This window comes from Botryllus schlosseri, chromosome 9, assembly GCF_051294905.1.
Source record: "Botryllus schlosseri isolate E-star chromosome 9, Bs_hap1, whole genome shotgun sequence".
In the NCBI taxonomy this organism is placed as follows: domain Eukaryota; kingdom Metazoa; phylum Chordata; class Ascidiacea; order Stolidobranchia; family Styelidae; genus Botryllus; species Botryllus schlosseri.
This window is the reverse complement of record NC_137244.1, coordinates 2676217-2703225: the sequence shown is the minus strand read 5'-3', so window position 1 is coordinate 2703225 and position 27009 is coordinate 2676217. Positions and strand designations below refer to the sequence as shown.

The following is a 27009-nucleotide window of genomic DNA, read 5'->3' as shown; positions in this document are numbered from 1 at the left end:
CCAATTCACGCGCGTTTCTCTATACATAGACCGAATTTCGTATTTTTGAATTCTCTCATCAACAGTCATAACCTTCAAAGCCATCAAACAATCTGTTGGGGTTGCTAGCAACCCGGTTGGATTTAGTGATATGACGACAAGGGGGGCACGAAATTTTCCACTATCAAAAAAGGGGCGTGTCTAAAGAAAGGTTGGGAACCACTGTTTTAAATAAACACATATATTATCTCCCTGTCCTCACTATATCATCAAATACCAATATTGCGTTTTGGTTTATAATCCAATTTTATATAGTGCGGCCCGCGAACGAATTCAGATGTTGAATGCGGCCCGCGAGCTCAGAAGTTTGCCCACCCCTGCTCTAGAGTCATCAACATATTCAATGCTACATGTAGCGTTTTCAACGATTAGTCCATTAATTACAATTACTATTCTTCATAAATTTTGCAATCGAATATATTCAGGTGGAGCATTTTTGCGTGGCGAGGGCGGACACAGCCCCAAACATGTCAATATTCTTAGTTTCTGCGGTTAACAAGTAATCGGGAACGCAGAAGCATGGATTGATATACATGTTACTGATTTCATCAAACGTAAGTATCCTATTCCAAAGCATGAAATTGGACAGCTTTCCCTCGGAAGGGTATTGCTGAAGCACCCCTATGAGGGCAATGCCGCCCCCTTTGATGACACCGGGGTTCGCCTGAAATACATCTGTTAGCTGACCATCAACGAACAGGTAAGAATGACCAGTGGAAGACGCAAAAGTGGTGAAACAGATATGATAATCTGTGTTTTCCAAAATATCAAGATATTCGATCGACATGACGTCATTCATATATACATACATTCTTGACCTCTGTATCACTACGCCAAATGCATTAGTGTAATCATTATTGGAGTAGGAAAATAAGCCGTTATAAGATCCGTCGTAGAGTGTGTACCAGCCGCAGATTGTGAATTCATTCAAGTCGGGAACTGGTGGTTGTAGACGGAGGTAATTTGAAGAATGGTCAGCAGGAAAATTGTAGGTCGTTTGAGGGCATTCTGTAAAACAGTAAATAAAATAGCAAACACGAAAGCTGTAGCATAGCATCTACATGCAACGATAAGCCTCTGTCAGTAATAATGGAAATCCGAATAGGACATCATCTTCTCCAGTTATTACTCCGACGGCATACAAACCTTGTTCGCTCAGACTGTATGACGTGAAATTCGTTGAAGGCCTGTCTTCAAATTCCGGGTAGTTCTGAACAATATTGCGATCATACAATGCCATGCGATTTCGAATAAAATATCATTTAGGAATCGAATTCCCGTACCGTCAAATCGGCGACTTCGTAAGCAGATGAATATCCGAGACAAATCATAAGAAGGATAGCACCCTGACCCTCTTGTGTTATTTTCAACATTTCGCGTCTTAGGACGATCGATTAGAAGAAAAAAAAATTTTTGCCAGTCTAAATATCTATGAACAAAGAAAACATGATTCAACCGGCAACATGTGATCGAGTTGGTTTCTATTCCAGCAGAAGACAACATACAGGCTAGTATGTTCGTATTCAATGTAATGCTATTAATTTTTTTGCATGATTTTTCACCCTAATTTATGTATATTTTTCATAGGGTCATAGTCACATAGATCAATAAGAGGTGGACATTACTTTTTAAGGCTTTCAGTATTTTAAATAGATTTTATAATGCAGTCCACGATTCTATATTGATAATAATTGATTTTATTTGAGTGCGAACGACTCCAACGTAAATGATAGGTTTGTATATTTATCGGCCTGCAAGCGTGGCGAAAATAGCAGTCCTACGAGGATATTTCGATCAAAACATAAGCCTTACAAAACTATCGCGACAAACGCAAAGCTACGATGTCAGTTGAAATCAAAATATTAACTGGATGCAGTTCTGTATGGATAGCTTCAAAAATATCATAACGACTTCCCGGGTTACACAGTGCATGAGAGTATTTAAAATCTAGAACAGTGTTTCTTAACCCTGTTGTCAGGGCCCTGAATGGGCGATTTGGATTTTGAAAGGGGTGGAAACGCTCAATGGGTGATATGGGGGCGCTCGGCTCAGGGGGCGGTACGGGGGCGCTGAAGAAAAATGGTGTCTCAGTAGAGGGTGCAGTAGTGACGTAGTATAACAACAGTTCTGTATAACCTTGAGTTTTCATTGAAAATTAACATTAGACCAAATCTGTCAAAAATCAGAATTTTTCGAAATATATGCTAACCATGTTTGCAATATGATTCCATAAATGCAGAGGTTTATTATAATTCATGTAAAATGAATTGCGCGTACCTTTCGATCGCCAATTCCCCGTTAGTAGTAGTGTAGATCGGTCGCGAACGGCTATGGGGTTCTTATGGGCGCGGTCGCACATCGTATGGAAAACTCGTGGTGGCATATCGTACTTTTTGACCCCCCTCTCGGTCGCACATCGTAATGCGTTCTTATGGGTGCGCTCGCATGTCGTACTTTCAGGTATAGGTATCTCTCGCATATCGTATTGAAAACTCGTGTTGGCACATCGTACTTTTAGGTATAGGCTCCGGTCGCACGTCGTACTTTCGCGTATAGGCTAAGGCGAGGATGTGCCTGTCATGTATTCTTACGCGATGTCTGGTGATTCACCATGTGTTCTTATGGATGCGTCGACATATCGTACTTTCGAGTATAGACATCTCTCGTGCGGTGTTGAATATGTATCAAGTAAATAGTCACGTGATTGACTCTTAGGTAATGTGTATATTCAAAATTATTATGTATGACGGATTCGAGTTAATCCCAACGTTTACGATGAGTACGACAATGATATATCGTTATTCTTATGGACGCGTCGATGATTCGTACTTTCGGGTATAGACCGCGGGTGGCGACATGCTAACGTTCTAGTTATAGAGTGATGAAGTGGTGTTTCGGGCCCTTTCGGGGGCATGATAGCGTTACGGAGATAGGGATCGGTCGCATGCTAACGTTGTTGGTATAGACATCTCTCGCGTGGTGTTGAATATGTACGAGTCACCAACAATAACCGCGTAGACGGAAACGTGGCTTGTTGTGCAAGAGGATTACGCAGCGCGTGCGACCTATATTTCGAATGGCCCGCGCGCTGAATTGTTGCCCGTGCAGCTGTTTTGTGCTACTATCGTATCGATTATTACACTAATCCAGTCAGTGCGATATAGTTTGCTAAATCTAGGAATCACTTGCTTGGTAATATTTTGGTAATTAGTTTGCCACAGAGCCGGCGTAGACGGCGATTCAAATACAAAAAATAGCCGCGTTCACATACTAACACTTCAAAAAGGTGTGAAATATTTGTAAAATCCTACGATCGCCCACAAGATAACACCTCAGACATAGTCATCTTTCACGACTTGGTGTCATAGCCATACCGATCGCTCACGCGGTGAAATTTTAGTAATCAGTTTGTCACAGAACTTGATTTCGCTGGTAAGATTTAATAAGTAACGACTAACAGAACCGCCAGTGTCGGTGACTTGAATAGCAACAAATTGCCACTTATTTCCGGCCTAACCCTAATCCTTTGTGAGGTTACCGCATACTCAAATAGGTGTGAAATAATTGTAAATCCCACGATCGCTCACAAGGGTAAGGAATAACAGAACCACAATGACAACGACTTGAATACCCACAAATTGTCAATTGTTGGTATAACTCGAATCTTTTTAAGAGTATAATCCTTTTGAAACTGAATATTACTTGACTTGACCAACTTTCAACTCCGTTTCCGGATCATTCACACATTCCACGCCGCTGTTTTAACACTTGGAGAATCAATACCAACTATCTCTAACCCGATAATATTCAATCATTTTGGTAATTTGTCAACTTTAAATCCGTTCGCAGGATGTACTAAAGGTAAATCCAAATAATCCAGAATGAAATATTTTGACTTTGACATAGTCTAAATTGAAATAGATTGTCAAACATGACTACCAACTTAACAACCCACCAATATTTCGAAATTATACACATATTGATTTGAAACAATCCTTGAAACTTACAACTCTATTCGCGATCCAGTTTTCCGTTTGTCAAATAGAGTTTCAAAAAATACTATCGCGATATTTTAATGTGTTACTACACACAATAGAATCAATCAATGAAATATCGCCCATTGTTGTAAACATTTCCAGCTTGACAACCGCTTGCACATAACGCGATCGAGTTGCAACGCTATAAGTTGAATCGAAATATTTCAATCTACTTTGTCGAAACCTTGAACAAGCTAACTGGTTATGTTTTGCCATTGAGTTAACGGAAATAGTATTACGCATCGACATTTTAACATCTTACCATACTCAAAAGAGTCAATCATGAAAACCTTGTCAAGCAAATCCGTTTGTAACTTACCAGACCAACTAGACAGTACCCGCACAGAAAGAAGACAAGATTACGCGAGTACATACAATCGCTACAATCTAAAATCCATAACAAGTTCGGTTGTAGTCATATAAAAAATCGTCTTTTTTGTTCAGTTGTAAAAGTCGTTACTATTCTGTAACCTAAGGTAATTACTACTCGGTGCGCGCAACTTGAGATGACCATATGTTTTGAGTATATGATATTTGAATGTCTGACCAACGTAGTTGAGAATTCATTTCTTACAATCGAACGCAGGTGTTATATTGAATATTATCATGATGTAATCATAAGGATTGATACTTTAGTTTGACATACGAGATTTTGTAATAGTCGATCATGACTTGATTATTGAATCATGACGTAATTACACCGGTGTTGGTTATTGTGATATCAACAAACTTTTCAGGGATATTTTTAATTAACGCATCGATTTGTAAAACGAGGACTTGCATGTGCGGAATGTTTTTTGATCGGGAAATTAATCCAGGATCGTTCGAATCGTGTGATCAATATTTAATCCTTTCACACCCACCATTGTACGTGCTAAATGTAAGAAAACATTGTGAAGTCTATAGAGCTACACTTCAAGGTTTTGATCAGCACAGAAGCAATTGTAATATCTTTACCGATGCATCCTATTCCACAGACTTGGTTAATACAAACTCATATCAATAATAAAATCACAGTAAGTGCTACACTGAAATCTACAGAAAATGTCTTTGTATTGCTGCTCATAGTAGTGATATCGATTTGAACCTCCAGAATAATTGTCATCATCTAACCAAACTACTGAAATTCGTTGTCAATTTGTCTGATGTTCACAGAATGCATACTAGAACTATTTGCGCAACGCACACGATCAGAGAAATTGGAAATTTTCCCATTGTCATTCGTCAAAGTAAATGTCGTCACAATACTCAATCACTAAAAAAACGATATACTTGTATGTGATTGAATCACCGGTAATTAACTAGCTAAATCAAACCCCTAAGAAATTTCACTCACTCATTGGATATGAAACAGCGTCGCTTAATCGGTCTATATCGTTTTTCTAAAGGTAAATCATATCCATCCAATAGAAAACAATTTTCACTCACTTGGTTAATGAAACCGAGGTCGACATTCGATATTTTGTTTGCGGGAAATACTTTGCAATAAACACACTGGAGTGGTTGAGCTTTAACATCGTCAAGCTGTCATTTGTATCGTTTAATTAACCGACATTTAGCGATTGGTGAACATACCGAACGATACACAGTCACTTCGAAATACTCCGTTGATCGTAATCTCCATCATCGTAATAATCGAAGTACATTTGTTTCGAATCGCTGGAGTGGTTGAGCTTTACATCATCAGACTGCCATCTGTACATCAAGAATACATCCGACTTGTAACTGTATCGTTTACCTAACCGAGTTGTATGCACAGTTTGATATTTAGCGATTGCTGAACATACCACTTCGAAATACTGCGTTGATCTCAATTCCTTTATCGTGATAATCGAAGTACATTTGTTTCGATTTTATAAAAACCAACTTTTGTATGACATGATAAATTTTTGAAAAGTTATGCTTAGAAGATTGGTGCATCTCGCGAAAAAATAATGTACCACTCATATTGATACTGTTATTCCATTGACCGGTATTTTCAAACTAGTCGATTTTCAACCGGGCAAAATTTATTACTTGAGTTGTCCCGCTTACTATATTTAAATGTAAACTCACCCGTCTTTCAACAACAAACAATGATAAAAAGTACACAAGCAAACACAACAAGTTTTACTTTTGTTGGACACTACTTATTATTCCACGCATCTCATTTCATACTAAGTGTATATGAAAGATATTTATGGCACACGAAAATATCCGATATTCCATGCTACGAACATACGCAATGATTGGTGACGCTTTCACACTATTTCGATTTAGTGTAACAAAAACTCTAGGTAAAAGTATTTTTCCAAGTGAAAATGGTTTGTTAGTATGGGTAAAGTAGATTGATCTGTGTGTAAGATTCGAGAGTCATTGCTAGAAAACGTATGTACTCTGTTGTTGGAGTAGCTGGTTTATTGCTATGACATTGACAGAATCTCGAGAAGTGAGTATGCCTTACATTCACGAAAGTTTACGTGGCTCTGTTGTAATAAATTGATGTTAACTAATCTCGGCTGGATACTTCAATTGTGCTGGACTTACACGTGGTATTCGCATACTGCGCACATACAAACTTTTGTGTAAACAACTCTGATGTTTCTGTTGGTACTAGTGCTGTGTTGAACTATTTGGTTCTTAAGACACATGAACAACCATTCAGACAATAAAGTTCTTGAGGTAACGAAACAGTTTGTAGAGTCAAACCAACCATTCTTTAGTTTCGTAATGTGAGAATATCGAGTAAAGTTGATTACTTTGTGTGATGTAAATATCTTTCGTACTTTTGTAAGAGTTGTGGGGGTCTCATGAAAAAGTAACTAGTTGACAAAAACAAAATATTGAATGAAGGTTCGTCTGTTGTTTTCATAAGTCAAGAGAGTGAAAATTGTTGTTGTTGTTTTTGTTACACTAAATCGAAATAGTGTGAAAGCGTCACCAATCATTGCGTATGTTCGTAGCATGGAATATCGAATATTTTCGTGTATCATGAATATCTTTCATATACACTTAGTATGAAATGAGATGCGTGGAATAATAATTAGTGTCCAACAAAAGTAAAACTTGTTGTGTTTGCTTGTGTACTTTTTATCATTGTTTGTTGTTGAAAGACGGGTGAGTTTACATTTAAATATAGTAAGCGGGACAACTCAAGTAATAAATTTTGCCCGGTTGAAAATCGACTCGTTTGAAAATACCGGTCAATGGAGTAACAGTATCAATATGAGTGGTACATTATTTTTTCGCGAGATGCACCAATCTTCTAAGCATAACTTTTCAAAAATTTATCATGTCATAGAAAAGTTGGTTTTTATGAAACCGAAACAAATGTACTTCGATTATCACGATAAAGGAATTGAGATCAACGCAGTATTTCGAAGTGGTATGTTCAGCAATCGCTAAATATCAAACTGTGCATACAACTCGGTTAGGGAAACGATACAGTTACAAGTCGGATGTATTCTTGATGTACAGATGGCAGTCTGATGATGTAAAGCTCAACCACTCCAGCGATTCGAAACAAATGTACTTCGATTATTACGATGATGGAAATTACGATCAACGGAGTATTTCGAAGTGACTGTGTATCGTTCGGTATGTTCACCAATCGCTAAATGTCGGTTAATTAAACGATACAAATGACAGCTTGACGATGTTAAAGCTCAACCACTCCAGTGTGTTTATTGCAAAGTATTTCCCGCAAACAAAATATCGAATGTCGACCTTGGTTTCATTAACCAAGTGAGTGAAAATTGTTTTCTATTGGATGGATATGATTTACCTTTAGAAAAACGATATAGACCGATTAAGCGACGCTGTTTCATATCCAATGAGTGAGTGAAATTTCTTAGGGTTTGATTTAGCTAGTTAATTACCGGTGATTCAATCACATACAAGTATATCGTTTTTTTGATGATTGAGTATTGTGACGACATTTACTTTGACGAACGACAATGGGAAAATTTCCAATTTCTCTGATCGTGTGCGTTGCGCAAATAGTTCTAGTATGCATTCAGTGAACATCAGACAAATTGACAACGAATTTCAGTAGTTTGGTTAGATGATGACAATTATCCTGGAGGTTCAAATCGATATCACTAGTATGAGCAGCAATACAAAGACATTTTCTGTAGATTTCAGTGTAGCACATACTGTGATTTTATTATTGATATGAGTTTGTATTAACCAAGTCTGTGGAATAGGATGCATCGGTAAAGATATTACAATTGCTTCTGTGCTGATCAAAACCTTGAAGTGTAGATCTATAGACTTCACAATGTTTTCTTACATTTAGCACGTACAATGGTGGATGTGAAAGGATTAAATATTGATCACACGATTCGAAGGATCCTGGATTAATTTCCCGATCAAAAAACATTCCGCACATGCAAGTCCTCGTTTTACAAAACGATGCGTTAATTAAAAATATCCCTGAAAAGTTTGTTGATATCACAATAACCAACACCGGTGTAATTACGTCATGATTCAATAATCAAGTCATGATCGACTATTACAAAATCTCGTATGTCAAACTAAAGTATCAATCCTTATGATTACATCATGATAATATTCAATATAACACCTGCGTTCGATTGTAAGAAATGAATTCTCAACTACGTTGGTCAGACATTCGAATATCATATACTCAAAACATATGGTAATCTCAAGTTGCGCGCACCGAGTAGTAATTACCTTAGGTTACAGAATAGTAACGACTTTTACAACTGAACAAAAAAGACGATTTTTTATATGACTACAACCGAACTTGTTATGGATTTTAGATTGTAGCGATTGTATGTACTCGCGTAATCTTGTCTTCTTTCTGTGCGGGCACTGTCTAGTTGGTCTGGTAAGTTACAAACGGATTTACTTGACAAGGTTTTCATGATTGACTCTTTTGAGTATGGTAAGACGTTAAAATGTCGATGCGTAATACTATTTCCGTTAACTCAATGGCAAAACATAACCAGTTAGCTTGTTCAAGGTTTCGACAAAGTAGATTGAAATATTTTGATTCAACTCATCGCGTTGCAACTCGATCGCGTTATGTGCAAGCGGTTGTCAAGCTGGAAATGTTTACAACAATGGGCGATATTTCATTGATTGATTCTATTGTGTGTAGTAACACATTAAAATATCGCGATAGTATTTTTTGAAACTCTATTTGACAAACGGAAAACTGGATCGCGAATAGAGTTGTAAGTTTCAAGGATTGTTTCAAATCAATGTGTGTATAATTTCGAAATATGGGTGGGTTGTTAAGTTGGTAGTCATGTTTGTCAATCTATTTCAATTTAGACTATGTCAAAGTCAAAATATTTCATTCTGGATTATTTGGATTTACCTTTAGTACATCCCGCGAACGGATTTAAAGTTGACAAATTACCAAAATGATTGAATATTATCTGGTTAGAGATAGTTGGTATTGATTCTCTAAGTGTTAAAACAGCGGCGTGGAATGTGTGAATGATCCGGAAACGGAGTTGAAAGTTGGTCAAGTCAAGTAATATTCAGTTTCAAAAGGATTATACTCTTAAAAAGATTCGAGTTATACCAACAATTGACAATTTGTGGGTATTCAAGTCGTTGTCATTGTGGTTCTGTTATTCCTTACCCTTGTGAGCGATCGTGGGATTTACAATTATTTCACACCTATTTGAGTATGCGGTAACCTCACAAAGGATTAGGGTTAGGCCGGAAATAAGTGGCAATTTGTTGCTATTCAAGTCACCGACACTGGCGGTTCTGTTAGTCGTTACTTATTAATCTTACCAGCGAAATCAAGTTCTGTGACAAACTGATTACTAAAATTTCACCGCGTGAGCGATCGGTATGGCTATGACACCAAGTCGTGAAAGATGACTATGTCTGAGGTGTTATCTTGTGGGCGATCGTAGGATTTTACAAATATTTCACACCTTTTTGAAGTGTTAGTATGTGAACGCGGCTATTTTTTGTATTTGAATCGCCGTCTACGCCGGCTCTGTGGCAAACTAATTACCAAAATATTACCAAGCAAGTGATTCCTAGATTTAGCAAACTATATCGCACTGACTGGATTAGTGTAATAATTGATACGATAGTAGCACAAAACAGCTGCACGGGCAACAATTCAGCGCGCGGGTCATTCGAAATATAGGTCGCACGCGCTGCGTAATCCTCTTGCACAACCAGCCACGTTTTCGTCTGCGCGGTTATTGTTGGTGACTCGTACATATTCAACACCACGCGAGAGATGTCTATACCAACAACGTTAGCATGCGACCGATCCCTATCTCCGTAACGCTATCATGCCACCGAGAGGGGCCGAAACACCACTTCATCACCCTATAACTAGAACGTTAGCATGTCGCCACCCGCGGTCTATACCCGAAAGTACGAATCATCGACGCGTCCATAAGAATAACGATGTATCATTGTCGTACTCATCGTAAACGTTGGGATTAACTCGAATCCGTCATACATAATAATTTTGAATATACACATTAACTAAGAGTCAATCACGTGACTATTTACTTGATACATATTCAACACCGCACGAGAGATGTCTATACTCGAAAGTACGATATGTCGACGCATCCATAAGAACACATGGTGAATCACCAGAGATCGCGTAAGAATACATGACAGGCACATCATCGCCTTAGCCTATACGCGAAGGTACGACGTGCGACCGGAGCCTATACCTAAAAGCACGATGTGCCAACACGAGTTTTCAATACGATATGCGAGAGATACCTATACCTGAAAGTACGACATGCGAGCGCACCCATAAGAACGCATTACGATGTGCGACCGAGAGGGGGGTCAAAAAGTACGATATGCCAACACGAGTTTTCCATACGATGTGCGACCGCGCCCATAAGAACCCCATAGCCGTTCGCGACCGATCTACACTACTACTCCCGTTAAATACTACCATCACGCCACGTCGGGTTATTTTCCACAAAATGTTTCAAACTAAGTATTATATTCCGCGGTGAACAGCGTTTCGAAGTCGAATAAAAGGCACTGTACTGGTTTTAAGAGCGACAGTGAGAGCCTTTTGTACATTAAAGATGCTTTGAAGCTTTTTAGTCGAATTGATTAACTAAATATATTTGTACTTTAGAGCAACCAAAGTAAATCTTCAGAATATTTCGTCATCCTATCATAAAGGATGATACTGTTTAGTGTTGTGACCAGCAACCTTACATGAGCGTTATATAATATGGATTGCTTTGTTTGAAATACATCAGTGGTTTTTAACCTTTTTCCTCCAGCGCCCCCTTTCAAAAATGTTCGTGCTCCAGCGCCCCCACCTCATATTGTATGAACTGTAATTAAAACAATGTGTAAGAGGGACCATTAACAGCCCTTTGTCAGCCCCCCTAAAAACGACTGTCTTGCGCACTCATAGCGTGAAAAGCCAAACTCCTCGAACCCCGTCGCGTGATATCGATTGCCAGCAAAGTTTGTGTGGCCTGGTAACCCAGGGCGCCAAATTTTTCTATAATGCATGCATGAATAGGTGAATGCATATATATGTCGCTATAAACACTCGTGAGGTGAACGTCGTCGCGGAAGGACGTATCGTCAATCAAGGGGAATTACACGCTATCGGAGTACGTCGAAGAGGTTCGAGATCTACACGTAAGACTAAGGTGTGCTTGTTCCATTGTATTATATTATTATAGTGAAGTGAGATACATATAGTTGTAGCATAATACAAGTCGTCTTTAGGTCCCATAGGAGAGTAGCTTTAGATCAAGACCAGATTCAGTAAATTCTGAGCTCTGGAAGACAACTGTTGGATTGCCTGAAATCCTGCAGTAGCCGCCGTAAAATAAGTCTGAGTAAAGCTTCAGCGAAGCGGAACGAAGCTGAAAAATCAGTCGTTGTCATTCCACGTTTACATTCTATAGTCATACATTCAACCCCAATGATAAACCTACCACGGAAGCCGATAATGCAGCCAGTAGACTTCGATTAAGAATGACCCCATCAAAAAATCGCACCGGACCGAGCCAAAGTAACACCATCGATACAAACACATCAACCGCAGAGTATAGAAATTCATTGATGAATGCTCCTGAGACGAGCAATAACCTCGATCGTACGTAAACGTTGACCTCGAAAAATCCACAACACTCCAACGATGCTATGGACCTGACTTCTTATGGTACACCTCCAACCCCCTGATTATATCCCAATGGAACTGTCGTGGACTATACCGGAAAATAAATGAACTGAAGCAATACATAGAGAGTCTAGAACAGTGGTTCCCAACGTGGGCGATATCGCCCCCCAGGGGGCGCTTTGGCGGCCTAGGGGGGCAAAAATGACGAAGGGGGCGATAGGGAGCGAAAATGGACAAAGGGGGCGGCAGGGGGCGAAAATAGCGAATGGGGCGATGACGGGTTAAAACGGCTATATTGGAATCAAGACGGAGAAATGACCTTTTTTTTTTATAGTCAACCCACGGAAATTTAGTGGCAAAAGTGTAAATTTCGACAACGAGCCGAGAAGTTGACCGTTTGTTTAAGTCAACCCGCCGATGATTACAGATTGTAAACAGAATTTTCGGTTCACAAAATCTGGGGGGCGATGATCGGCGTTGAGCTTGAAAAGGGGGCGATGACTCGAAAAAGGTTGGGAACCACTGGCCTAGAACAACTACCTGACATCATAGCATTACAAGAAACGCATATGATTAGTAAATATAACCCAAGATTTTCCCAATACACGTTCATAAGAAAAGGCGGAGACATTCACGGTGGAGGGGTGTGTATGTTTAAGAAAAGCATTCTGTTTTGCGAAGGATCATTGCCTGCAGTACAGCCGATAGAAGCACAGGCAATAAAAATAGCCGATACAATCGCCATGAATGTATATATCCCGGCTAACATAAGATTATCCCGTTCCCAGTGCATCCGATGTTTCCAAATATGTGATAACAAATCCATAGTGATTGGGGATCTCAACGCACATCACCCAATGTAGGGAAGTCGATAGATGAATACAACAGGCAGACATATTTTTCATGTTATTCAAAACATGGACCTCGTGGTTAGGAACACGACCCAGCCAACCACCAACCAGACTCGATATCTCCTATCCAAACGCATGAAGAATGACGCTATTAGATCGGGTGCTGGTCTCCAATGATATTACTCATCGTGCGACAACGAATGTTACGGACAGACTTTTGGGAAGTGACCATTTCGTCGTTATCACAGAAATTGACGTACCGCACCAGACCAAACAGACGCATTTCCCCTCGTGGTCTCTCCGTAATGCCGATTGGGCAGGTTTTCATGCGACATGCCAACGGAAATTCAGCGGAATCGATGCAGCCGATACGTCAGCTGTTGAAAAAATATCAAAAGCAATCATTGAAGCGGCCTCTGCAACGATACCATCATAAAGCCCTCGTCGAAAACTATGGTCCCTTGGTGGAATGATGAATGCGCAAAAGCTGTTCGACTTAAACGAGAGGTCTTCAAGAAAATGAGAAGAACTTTCAACATGGATGACATCATACTCTTCAAGCAAAGAAGATCAATCGCAAGAAAAGGTATTTTGTCTGCGAAACGATCACATTGGAGGTTTTTTCTGCAATTCATTAGATAACAACACTAAGCTGGCGAATGCCTGGAGAAGCATTGAGACAATGTCTGGAGATACAACATGGAATCAGACTCGTGTCATTAAAAGTGATGACCACAGGGCAATTCCCTGCACAGACAACCGATGTTCCCACCACTACCTCTTCAAATCTCCTGAAATTTGGTACACGCCCAGATGAGCTAATTCCAAACAGGATGAACTTTATTTCATGAAAATTGGACTTTGGGGTCAAAAGTTACGTCACTTTGAAAATTGACAATTTTCTGCTCATTTCGGGTCTGCACTTTCAGGTTTTATCAATGAAATATTCAAGAAGGTGTAGCTAGATGATAGACGACAGTTGAGATACGGTACTTGGATTTATTTGAAGCTTGTCTGATCGTCTATATTTCCAAGTGAAATTTATTGCCCTGTAGGTTAGGGTCAAAGGTTAAAATGAGGGGGAATTTGGTCAATGGTCTAAAGTCAGTCAGGCGTTACACGATTTAGACTGCGGATTGCGCAAAAACATATTAAAATATTTTGGAAAATAGGATCTCTAATGAAAGTTTGCTTCAAGGAGACTTCGTTCATAGCTGTTTGATTTTGGTTTTCAGACCGTAAAGTGATGAAATTGCAGTTTCAAGAGCACACTTCATTTTCACATGGAAATACAGTAGTAGCAAGGTGTTTTCGGACATCTATTCTGGGGTGCGTGTGGACATCATGTCTTGGGTCTGTTAGGACTGTGCTGCCATTCGAACATCGTGTCTGGGGTGAGTTCGGCCTGTTTAGTCCCTCGGACATCGTGTATGAGGGGGGTGTTCAGACACCATGCCTGGCGTGTGTTAGGACTGCGCAGTCATTCTCACATAATATCTGGGATATGTTTGAGTTGCGCCAGACATGACTCAGACCTGATATCTGCGGACTAATTTTATCCGGACATGCTCCGGAGCTGATACCTGCCCACTAAATACCCCTAGGCATGGTCCGGACCGGATATCTGTGCGCTCAATGGACACAGATATGCGTCAGACGTGAAACCCGCGTCCTAAACGACGCGTTTTTGCTGATATCTGCGATAGCTGGGTATATCCACAGTGGTGGTAGCTGAGTATATCCACATTCACAGTAGAGATAGCTGAGTACATCCAAAGCTATCACTACTGTGGTTATACACAGCTATCACCAGGGTTGTAACCAAGTCACAAGGCTCCGAGTCACAAGTCAATCTCACTTTTATATTTTTGACTCGAGTCAAGTCGAGCCATTTTCAATTCCCACCGAGTCAAGTCCGAGTCCAAGTCAGCGAACAGAGGATCGAGTCCGAGTCATGGTATTATGACTCGGTTCCGAGTCTAAGTCATTGTGTTGACTGCTCAATTTCCAGTTAAAGTCTTCCTAAACCCACTTTTTTTAACTTTGTTTGGTGATATTGAATGGTTCGCATTTATAATATATCAATTTTCCTCACTTTTAGCAGTTTCTGGTCGCATTTTCAAGCACCAGTACCAACAAACGAAATCCCAATAATGTGTTGGCTTCGAAATTACAATGAAATGTCTGTCTTGGTCGTCTTAATCTCGAGTCAATGACTTGCTTCGAGTCATGCGTAATGACTCGAGTCCAAGTCGAGTCAATACACAGATTGACTCGAGTCAAGTCGAGTCATTTCCGTATTTTGAAAAAATGACTCGAGTCGAGTCGAGTCATCCGAAAATCGTGACTCGAGTCATTACAACCCTGGCTATCACTGCTGTAGATATACCCAGCTATCGCAGATATCAGCAAAAAACGCAAATACAGAGGTCATATATAGGCCAAATGTCGTTTAGGACGTGGGTATCACGTCTGACCCATGTATGTGTCCATTATGCCCGCAGATATCAGGTCCGGACTATGCCTGGGGGTATTTGGTGCGCAGGTATCAGCTACGACACAGGTCCATATTTAAAGAGTGTGCAGATATCAGGTCTGAGGTACGTTTGGCGTATCACAAACATATCCCAGACACGATGTCCGAGTAGCAAACACAGTCCGGACACACCCCAGGCATGATGTCCGAACAGTTTCCAGACACGATGTCCGAATGACAACACAGTCCGAGCTCACCCCAGATATTATGTCTCGGGTGTGTTCTGACTGTTTTGCAACGCGGACATCGTGTCTGGGGTGAGCTCGGACTGTGTTGTCATTCCGACATCGTGTCTGGAAGGTGTTCGGACATCTTTCCTGGGGTGTGTCCGGACTGTGTTTGCTACTCGGACATCGTGTCTGGGATATGTTTGTGATACGCCAATAATGCCTCAGACCTGATACCTGCCAACTATTTTAATCTGGACACTATTTTAATCTATCGTAGCTGATACCTGCGCACCAAATACCCCCAGGCATAGTCCGGACCTGATATCTGCGGGCTTAATGGACACATACATGCGTCAGACGTGATACCCACGTCCTAAACGACATTTGGTCTATAAATGACCTCTATATTTGCGGTTTTTGCTGATATCTGCGATAGCTGGGTATATCTACAGCAATGATAGCTGAGTATAACCACAGTAGTGATAGCTTTGGATGTACTCAGCTATCTCTACTGTGAATGTGGATATACTCAGCTACCACTACTGTGGATATACCTAGCTATCGCAGATATCAGCAAAAACGCGTCGTTTAGGACGCGGGTATCACGTCTGACGCATATGTGTGTCCATTAGACGCGCATATATCCGGTTCGGACCATGCCTAGGGGTATTTAGTGGGCAGGTATCAGCTGCGGAGCATGTCCGGATAAAATTAGTGCGCAGATATCAGGTCTGAGTCATGTCTGGCACAACTCAAACATATCCCAGATACTATGTGAGAGTGACAGCACAATCCTAACACACGCCAGGTATGGTGTCTGAACACCCCCCTCATACACGATGTCCGAGGGACTAAACAGTCCGAACTCACCCCAGACACGATGTTCGAATGGCAACACAGTCCTAACCGACCCAAGACATGATGTCGGAACACACCCCAGACATGATGTCCCCACGCACCCCAGAATAGATGTCTGAAAACACCCTACTACTACTGCATTTCCATGTGAAAATGAAGTGTGCTCTTGAAACTGCAAAAAACAGTCAGAACACACCCGAGACATAATATCTGGGGTGAGCTCGGACTGTGTTGTCATTCGGACATCGTGTCTGGAAACTGTTCGGACATCATGCCTGGGGTGTGTCCGGACTGTGTTTGCTACTCGGACATCGTGTCTGGGATATGTTTGTGATACGCCAAACGTACCTCAGACCTGATATCTGCACACTCTTTAAATATGGACCTGTGTCGTAGCTGATACCTGCGCACCAAATACCCCCAGGCATAGTCCGGACCTGATATCTGCGGGCATAATGGACACATACATGGGTCAGACGTGATACCCACGTCCTAAACGACATTTGGCCTATATATGACCTCTGTATTTGCGTTTTTTGCTGATATCTGCGATAGCTGGGTATATCTACAGCAGTGATAGCCAGGGTTGTAATGACTCGAGTCACGATTTTCGGATGACTCGACTCGACTCGAGTCATTTTTTCAAAATACGGAAATGACTCGACTTGACTCGAGTCAATCTGTGTATTGACTCGACTTGGACTCGAGTCATTACGCATGACTCGAAGCAAGTCATTGACTCGAGATTAAGACGACCAAGACAGACATTTCATTGTAATTTCGAAGCCAACACATTATTGGGATTTCGTTTGTTGGTACTGGTGCTTGAAAATGCGACCAGAAACTGCTAAAAGTGAGGAAAATTGATATATTATAAATGCGAACCATTCAATATCACCAAACAAAGTTAAAAAAAGTGGGTTTAGGAAGACTTTAACTGGAAATTGAGCAGTCAACACAATGACTTAGACTCGGAACCGAGTCATAATACCATGACTCGGACTCGATCCTCTGTTCGCTGACTTGGACTCGGACTTGACTCGGTGGGAATTGAAAATGGCTCGACTTGACTCGAGTCAAAAATATAAAAGTGAGATTGACTTGTGACTCGGAGCCTTGTGACTTGGTTACAACCCTGGTGATAGCTGTGTATAACCACAGTAGTGATAGCTTTGGATGTACTCAGCTATCTCTACTGTGAATGTGGATATACTCAGCTACCACCACTGTGGATATACCCAGCTATCGCAGATATCAGCAAAAACGCGTCGTTTAGGACGCGGGTTTCACGTCTGACGCATATCTGTGTCCATTGAGCGCACAGATATCCGGTCCGGACCATGCCTAGGGGTATTTAGTGGGCAGGTATCAGCTCCGGAGCATGTCCGGATAAAATTAGTCCGCAGATATCAGGTCTGAGTCATGTCTGGCGCAACTCAAACATATCCCAGATATTATGTGAGAATGACTGCGCAGTCCTAACACACGCCAGGCATGGTGTCTGAACACCCCCCTCATACACGATGTCCGAGGGACTAAACAGGCCGAACTCACCCCAGACACGATGTTCGAATGGCAGCACAGTCCTAACAGACCCAAGACATGATGTCCACACGCACCCCAGAATAGATGTCCGAAAACACCTTGCTACTACTGTATTTCCATGTGAAAATGAAGTGTGCTCTTGAAACTGCAATTTCATCACTTTACGGTCTGAAAACCAAAATCAAACAGCTATGAACGAAGTCTCCTTGAAGCAAACTTTCATTAGAGATCCTATTTTCCAAAATATTTTAATATGTTTTTGCGCAATCCGCAGTCTAAATCGTGTAACGCCTGATTGACTTTAGACCATTGACCAAATTCCCCCTCATTTTAACCTTTGACCCTAACCTACAGGGCAATAAATTTCACTTGGAAATATAGACGATCAGACAAGCTTCAAATAAATCCAAGTACCGTATCTCAACTGTCGTCTATCATCTAGCTACACCTTCTTGAATATTTCATTGATAAAACCTGAAAGTGCAGACCCGAAATGAGCAGAAAATTGTCAATTTTCAAAGTGACGTAACTTTTGACCCCAAAGTCCAATTTTCATGAAATAAAGTTCATCCAGTTTGGAATTAGCTCATCTGTGCGTGTACCAAATTTCAAGAGATTTGAAGAGGTAGTGGTGGGAACATCGGTTGTCTGTGCCGGGAATTGCCCCACATCGAACTGACAGGTCAGACAGACAAGGCCAACGAACTAGGCAGAACATTTTCTGCAACAAGCAGTAATATCGAACTGACCGAAGAAGAGAAGGCGTGCAAAACGAATCTCGGATCAGAATTAAACGGCATAGCATATCACCGGCCTCTGGAGGAAATGGGCATTAACCGACCGCTCACGTTGAATGAACTCACTACTATTCTGAAATAAAGACGGAATACATCACCTGGCTGCTACAAGATGATGTCGACGCTTCCAGATGACTGTCTAGGCAGTGGTGGCTTTTGGGGTGGGCGAGGTGGGCGGGCGCCCGGGGCCCCCCTGGTCGAAGGCCCCCCCCCCCCTATTCGGATTATGCGCTTTTTTAAGGATAATAACGAATAAACATGGAAATCCGTGTACCAAGCAAGAATATGATTCCGTATGGATGTGTCAATCATCATCCAATCTCTGCATTTGTTAGAAAAGTCCCGTATCCCGATGTTCAACACGTCTCTGCATGCGGTAGAATTACTTAGTCTTGATGTAGTCTATCCTTAGACACATGCAACAATATACATAGCCGAATCCAGCACCTGGCCAAACCTTTCCGCGGGAAAGGGGGGTCTTGGGGGCGGAGCCCCCCAGAAGTTACGGTTAGATACTTATAGCCCCCCCCCCGGTAAGTCTCGCCCAGGTCCCCCCGTTCGTAAGGCCACCACTGTGTCTAGGCACACTACTCGAAGCCTTGAACAAATTGTGGATGAGGGGTCACTGTCCAGAAGCATGGAAGCATGCCATCGTCATCCCAATACTCAAACCGGGGCAACCACCGGATAAATCTCAGTCATGCAGACCTGTGTCCCTAACGAGCAATCTGTGCAAGATAATGGAGCGCATGATCGCCAACCGATTACAATGGTGGCTAGAAACAAATAACATTATACATCGGTCTCAAAGCGGTTTTCGCAGAGGTAGATCGACCAGACATAATATATTGTCGTTGCATGATGACGTGTACAAATCGATTTGGAACAGGAGATCTGTTGCCGCAGTTTTTCTAGATCTCGAGAAGGCTTACTTTACGATCGCGTCTGGCGAGAATCGCGTATAATTAAATTACGTAAAGTCGGGTTATGTGGAAATATCTTCGAGTGGATATGCTCGTTCCTACCAGACCGCACCTTCCAAGTGCGTATTGGATCGAACCTTTCAGATACATTTGTCCTCGATAATGGAACGCCACAAGGCAGTGTATTAGGCCCTCTATTTTTTTCGATACTAATAAATGACCTTCCCGAGAATATTGCGTCAAGGATTAATCTATATGCGGATGACGCTTACGTATGGGAGTCTGGACTACAAATTCCTAGTATTCTGAACACGCTACAATCCTCGTTAACTGAAATATCTGTTTGGTGCCAAAAAATGTGGCCTTAGAGTGAATGTTTACAAATCCGCGGCTATCATTTTTTACAAGACGGCGTAAGGTGCCGGTAGTGAGTCTAACAATCGATAACGCGACTCTACCAGTACAGAAGGAACATAAATATCTAGGTATTACTTTTCACTCTCGATTCAGCTTCAAAACACATTCGCATTTGGTAACAGAACGTTGCGCAAAACGACTAAACGTCTTGCGAGTATTGTGCAGGACGACGTGGGGTGCCACAGCATCATGCCTGCTTACACTGTAAAGATGGAGCGTTAATACGTCCACTCATAGAGTACGGTTTTGAAGCATATTTGATGTCCACAAAGTCCGTGGCACAGGGTATTCAGACGATACAAAATGCAGCTCTTTGGATATGCACGGGAGCTATGGCTACGAAACCCGTATACTCGCTTCAGCATTCGTGTTGCGAAGCACCAATACATGTAAGACAATACCAGGCATGCATGAATTTCTGCGCATCAATAATATCGCAAAATAACAACCCTTGTGAAACTCTGGTCGAAGACGCCTGGCAAGAAATCTTCCCAGATTCTTCGAATTTTATTACGTTTAATATGCTTACAAGAAGCGGGTACGTAGATCTTCACATTGAGAAAATAAGACCATCGACTATAGTCCCTTGGGGAAATCCTGGATGTACTATACACATAGGCCTTTCACGAGAGATCAAGAAATCAGATCATCCGGAAATCATCAAACAAAACTAGTAAAATATATATATACGAGAACTATAGGGATAGATTACACGTCTACACGGACGGTTCAAAGACTTTAAATGGCTGTGGCGCCGGTTTTTATATTAAATCATTCGAGGTTTCGCATAAATCCTCCCTTAATGTCAGGATATCGATCCTAACAGCAGAATTAGTCGCTATAAACGAGAGTCTTAATTGGATAATTGATGTCGTGCGCCGAGGATCCATACAGACCTCTGGCATCGCAGTTTTATCAGATAGTTTGAGCTCCTTAACTATGCTCAAAATTCGTAAAACCAGAAATACACGCGCTATAGACGATGATATTTTAATTTCGTGCAGATATCTTGATCGTGCTGGGATAAGTATTACATTTGTTTGGATTTCAGGTCACTGCGGGATTGGATTCAACGGTATAGCCGATAAACGCGCCAGGGAAGCGGCTAGGATTCCAACACAACGATTATCCAGTGACATCCCACTCTCCCTACAAGAGGCCAAAATAATTATCAAAGAACTGACGCGCGAAAGATGGAAAAACGAATTTGAAACGACAGATTCCGAAAATATCTACTTGCGAATTCACGATATCTCGCAGCCACTGGGATTATCAAGAAGAGAAACAGCAATGTTGTCACGGCTTCAGACTGGGCATTGCAAACTCAACGGGCACTTACATAGAATTGGATGTCACGGCGATGGCCTTTGTGCCACATGTGGCGTTGTAGAGACGATTGAGCATTTCTTGTTACAATGTTCTCGATATAGCTCACAGCGTAACTATTCTAAGGACATAGCACTACGAAACCATGTGCTCATAGACGTTGTGCCACTTCTCGACAACCCTTACACAATTTTGCCGGTGATTGATTACACTGGTCAACAAAATGAAAAAAAAAAAATTTAAGCGGAACATCTGAGAGCCGTTTCTGGGGTTTTTGAGGTTGCTGATTACGAATATCACATTAGTTTTGTCAGATTGGCTCTTTGTCAGGAGATATTTACACCCCTAAAAAAGCCCAAAATTACTGTTTTTGCCCCTAAATATTTCACTTGGTACGAAGAGAATCGTAGTTTTTTCTAATGTTATACTGCGTATAAATAACTAATTGACTATAAAGAACGCTCATGTCATTCTAAGTCGTTCTATCAAAATTAACATGACATGATGCGAAATATTTGTTTACCAAAAAAGCAGTTTGTCAAGCCTAAAATTTGTACTTTTGCACAACGGAAATACATATTCTCCTGTATCAATTGGTCATTCAACTAAGATTAAAGATGAGCATAATACTATAAATTTGTCCTTGGAAGGCTTAACTACAATACTCATATGCGACTCCTTTCTTTCGACTGGTAAATTGATAATTTTCCGCTGAGTCAACAAATTGGGTACACCTAGTAACCCTATCAAACGAGAAGCATGAATCTGGTATCTGGTATATTCGAATACCGATGAAAGATTCCAATTTCACATTAAGAAGGAGTTCAGCGCATGTAATTTCTCCTAAGATGTAGTAAATAAAACTTTTTAGATGATCATAAAGCACCAAACCACTAACAGTCGTTCCGAAAATTCGTATCTGCATATCGAACACTTGAGAAAAAACATGAGCATAAAAGTTCACTTCCTGTTTAGAAATCTTGATATATTTCCTGATCATCTTGTTGATTAGCAAGGGGAGAGGTTCCACCAAGACATCAGAACAACAAAAGAAAGATATCAGGGCAGATGAGATGAACAATTGAAGATATTATGTCAGACCATTGCCGCAAACTTTCAAGAAACTGCACCAAATAGCTTACAGGCGAAAATCTTACAAAAAAATAATTGTGTTTCAAAATATATCAATAATATTATATTCCAACTGATTATTTCAACTTTACAATAGCTGGTTGACATAAAACTGAATGAATTAATGCCACGTTATTTAAGTGTCAAGGTAAATACTTATGTACATGACTGAAGTTTATTTATGTACATGATATCCGTGAAAATCTGTAACTATGATAAATCTATTACCCCTAAATATAGTCCTGTTGCTGTGTTTTGATTTAAAAGAGTCTTCTGTGTGTAAAAATAACAAGTAGATTGATTTTCTAAACTTTATAGTACGACTGAGCCGATTTTATGTCGAGTCAATATCGCGGAAATGGGAGATTTTGGTCAAAATAGCCCCATGGGTTATCTACACAACAAGAGCCAATTTACAAAAACCAAGGTCATATTCGGAGTCAGTGCCCTTCAGAACCCCCAAAACCACTCTTACTTTGTCTGCCTAAAAAAATGTGTTGACCAGTGTTATGTTTTCCTCACCGAGAGGCAACTATAATGTAGCAGGAGAATCGAGTACATAAACCTACAACACTTTGGTCTGGTGCGCAAGGCCGTAGCTGCTAAGCACCATAACCCCAATATACATACATACATGTCGCTATAAACCTTTTATTCTCTCAGTCCACGTAATCAGAATTACCAGTAGCGCTGAGTGAGCTGTTGCAGTGAAAAATGAAGGCCACGTATTTAATAATTGAACATATTCGGGCGTACCAGTTGGTACAATTACTTCGTTACATGTTGTTATTTTGTTACCTCTTGTCTGCTATATAGTCAAAGGATATTGATCGCATGAACGTATTAAACTAAAGTGAGCACACGATTCAAAATTGGTATTTCTTCACTGGCAAATATTTTTTCTCTGCTGGATGTTATTTGTCCTGTAGGGTGCAGATTGCGACGACATGATAATTCGGCCCGTGTGATTTAATCACCTATGGACAATTTGACTTATATACCTCGAAGTTTACGGTCAACATAAGGACAATCCTCTTTGGCTAAGGTTTCTCGCTGACGATCTTTTTTTTGACACACTTCCCGGAGTCCCATATTTGCAGGAACTTTATATCTCTTCGTGCATCGTGGCGTGGTGTGCTGGCCGACACGAAATGCCTATTTCTGTGTTCTATATTTATGCGTATTTTTCGTGAGGGAGTCGTCAAAACATAATGTGTAATAAATGTTCATTCACCGAAATAATTTAGGGCACCCTTCGAGCTCATAATTGGGGGCTTGGGTTGCACCAGTTTCGGTCCTGGTAAGAGGACTTTGGTATTGGAAATATTTCGTGGATTAATCGCGGTCGAGGACCACTCCACTATAATAAACCATATAATAATTGTTTATGTGGTATATTCAGGGTCAAATCAAGGTTGTTATAGCAACAATCAGGTACGGTCTGAAAACCTGTGCTTCGCACCATCCCGAATTCACATCTGCGATAGGAAATACGGCGATATCAATGGTATTCGATTTTGTCTTAGGGCTTTTTGTGACTAAGTAAGTCAACTGAGAATGAGATGCATATGTTTTATCACATTGAATTTAATACTGTACCCAGTTATTAATTTCAACATGAATGTATTCAAAACAAAGCAACTCATATCATGTAACGTTCATGTGACGTTGTGAACCACAACACTAGCATCATCCTTTATGATACGATGAAGAAATTTTATGACGATTTAATTTTGTAGCTCATATTTAGTTATTCATTTCGTGTACAAAGCTTCAAAATATATTTTTTGTACAAGGGGCTCTCCCTCTCGAAAGTGAAATAGAGTGCCTCCTTCTTCGATTTTCACACGATGTGCGCTGCAAGACATAATTCCTAATTCGACACGTTTTGTTGAAAATAACACTAGCAAGCGTGACGGCATTGTTTTAACGGGTAATGGCGATCTAAAAGTACGCGCAATTCGCTTTACATGAATCCTAATAACCCACTACATTTATGAAAACATATGTAACAAACATCGTCGCGTAGCGCGACCAAAAATTTCGGGATTTGACATGTTTCGTGGAATGTTAATTTGCTCTAAATCAGGGTTGGCCAACCTTTTGGCTATTCACGGCCGCATTTCGAGTAGTCATGTGGCCTACGGCCGCATTCCAGGACATAGTTCGTAATTAACACACTGGACACCAAATAAATATCCAATTTAAACTGTTCATGTCCATTTTCGGTGAGCTCCAGACTAACCTGTTATTCATATCGGATTGCTATAGGCTACGCACCGAAATCGCGAGTGCTCATGTTATGAATAGATTCTTTACTTCGACATGGTATCGCCAAGCGCGAACATTTTCAGATTCACGAATGAATTTTGTCACTAGTATTCGTAGTTTCACATATTACTATCAAACATTTATCCTTTATTAGTCAATGTGGTCAGATTCACCAGTAATGTTGATGGACGGTGTGATTTCGAAAATTTAGGACAAGTTATAAATGATGATATATCTAGGGGTGGACCAGTTGTAATAAGTTACTTTAATATTTCTTGGCCTCCCATCAAGATTGTCGTTAAAATGGAAAGATTTCGAAATCACCCAAACGCACCATAGAAACAAATTTCTTTCGTGAGGAGGACACGATTCCAAGTTGGTATTTCTATATGGGCGCATAATTTTTCGTTGCTGTTCACATCTGTACTGTGGTGCTCAGGTTGCAAAGGGCGCAACTACATTAAAATCGATAAATGAAGTCGCGCTGAATCGCGCTCAGCGCGAATAAAATTTTAAGGTTGATCGAAATGTCCTAAAAATTTGGGAGTAATTTCGCAAATTCAATTTTCGCGTCGACGGCCGCCAACACATACTAATTGAAATAAGAGTCCACGGCCGCACAAATTTCCTTTTACGGCCGCAGGTTGGCCAGCCCTGCTCTAAATACTCGTTAAGGATATGTCCTGCCACAACATCATCTACTGCGAAGCCATTTTTCCTCAGCGCCCGCATATCGCCTCCATGAGCGCAGCGCCCCCATATCGCCCCTGAGCGTTTTCGCCCCCTTCAAAATCGCCAGCGCCCCCCAAGGGGAAGGGGATGCTGCAGGAAAGAAGGTGAAGAACCACTGATCTAGAGAAGGATATTGTTCTGTTGTGATGTATTTCATCCTCTACCGTGACTCCTATTGCACCATGAATTGGTATATGCCATAATTTCACCAAGCAACTTGTTGAGATGATGTTTCTGATATCTCAACTGTATTCGGATCAGGACCTGCTTGACAAAAGTCACTTCGAGTCATCCATGAATCTTGAATCGAGTCAAGTCAAGTCATGTAAATATTTTTTGAGTCCAGTCGCGAGTCAAGGAACACAAGTTTATAATTTCACATGTGTTAAGATAAGTGTTTGATTAATTGTCTGTATGCAAATTCATATGTATCTTGAATAGTCCTCGCCAAATTATTCAAAATGGTTTGTATGTAATTTTTAAACTGCCAAAAAGATATCAGACACAGGCTTTTCATGGTAGTCGCTGAGAAAACTGATCAGAGACGTACTCGATGTCCAATACAATATGAATTAGAACGTAAGCTATAATTTTCAAGTCACTAGCTTTATGCGGTAAAACTAATATATCAAGAGGCGATAATATGTTCGATCGTGTCCAGGAGAAATTCATAACCCAAAAATTTGACCAAATTATTTTCACGGAATATTTAATATCCGGAAACGAGTTTGAAGATAATTCAACCCCGTTTTCAAATTTTATTTGTTCATTTCTGAAAGTATGAACCATTCAGAAGAGTTGACGTCCTCTTCGTGTGATCCTCGTAAGCGGTGCCTTATGATGAGTCTATTCCAGCAGTCTCCTATTTCTGTTACGCACTTACTATGAGAACTGCTTGACACCACTGTGTTGTCTTTGCTCGAATCTGACTTGGAATTTCACCCTCAAATTATCGCGTACTGCGAAAGAGGTCGTGATGAGATGCACTTATATTTTCATTCTCATCAAACAATGTTGGATTCGTATTTGCTAAAACAAAAATAGTCTTATTGACCTTTTCCATGTTTACCTTTAAGTTCTCGTTCCTATGCGAGGTTTCCGAGTTTCTCACTTGCAAAATTTGTTGCGAAATTATATATTGTCATTCTTGTTTTAATCTTCATACTGTACCTCGATTATCACTGGTAAGACGCGATAAATTAATTTGGAAACAGATGATGTCTGGTAAAACACCAAGTTTATATTTCCCTCGGGAAAATGCCTTATCTCGTAAGC

The 27009-nt window shown here is 40.7% G+C and overlaps 3 protein-coding genes across 5 annotated transcripts in view; 2 read left to right on the top strand and 1 right to left on the bottom strand.

Annotated features, from left to right (window-relative positions):
- The window catches only part of LOC145445865 (neuronal pentraxin-2-like), a 540218-nt gene that overhangs the window by 383857 nt on the left and 129352 nt on the right, over positions 1–27009 (top strand). The gene's annotated exons all lie outside the window — the stretch shown is intronic.
- The window catches only part of LOC145445854 (cytochrome P450 4V2-like), a 416089-nt gene that overhangs the window by 313774 nt on the left and 75306 nt on the right, over positions 1–27009 (top strand). The window lies entirely within an intron of this gene.
- On the bottom strand, positions 377–26690 carry LOC145445866 (neuronal pentraxin-2-like). The gene is made up of 4 exons (XM_080324027.1): positions 26618–26690; positions 1323–1468; positions 1186–1249; positions 377–1047 (listed from the first exon to the last, which is right to left on the bottom strand). The coding sequence occupies exons 2-4, from the start codon at positions 1410–1412 to the stop codon at positions 461–463; spliced, it is 741 nt and encodes a 246-aa protein (XP_080180153.1). The 5' UTR covers positions 1413–1468; positions 26618–26690; the 3' UTR covers positions 377–460.

What these genes read in the sequence shown, in the direction of transcription:
- LOC145445866 (XM_080324027.1), bottom strand. Translation starts at nt 1,412, where the DNA reads ATGTTGAAAATAACACAAGAGGGTCAGGGTGCTATCCTTCTTATGATT. An exon ending in ACGAAGTCGCCGATTTGACG is followed by an intron (nt 1,250 to 1,322) that starts GTACGGGAATTC and finishes AATATTGTTCAG; the next exon opens with AACTACCCGGAATTTGAAGA. An exon ending in ATACAGTCTGAGCGAACAAG is followed by an intron (nt 1,048 to 1,185) that starts GTTTGTATGCCG and finishes ACTGTTTTACAG; the next exon opens with AATGCCCTCAAACGACCTAC.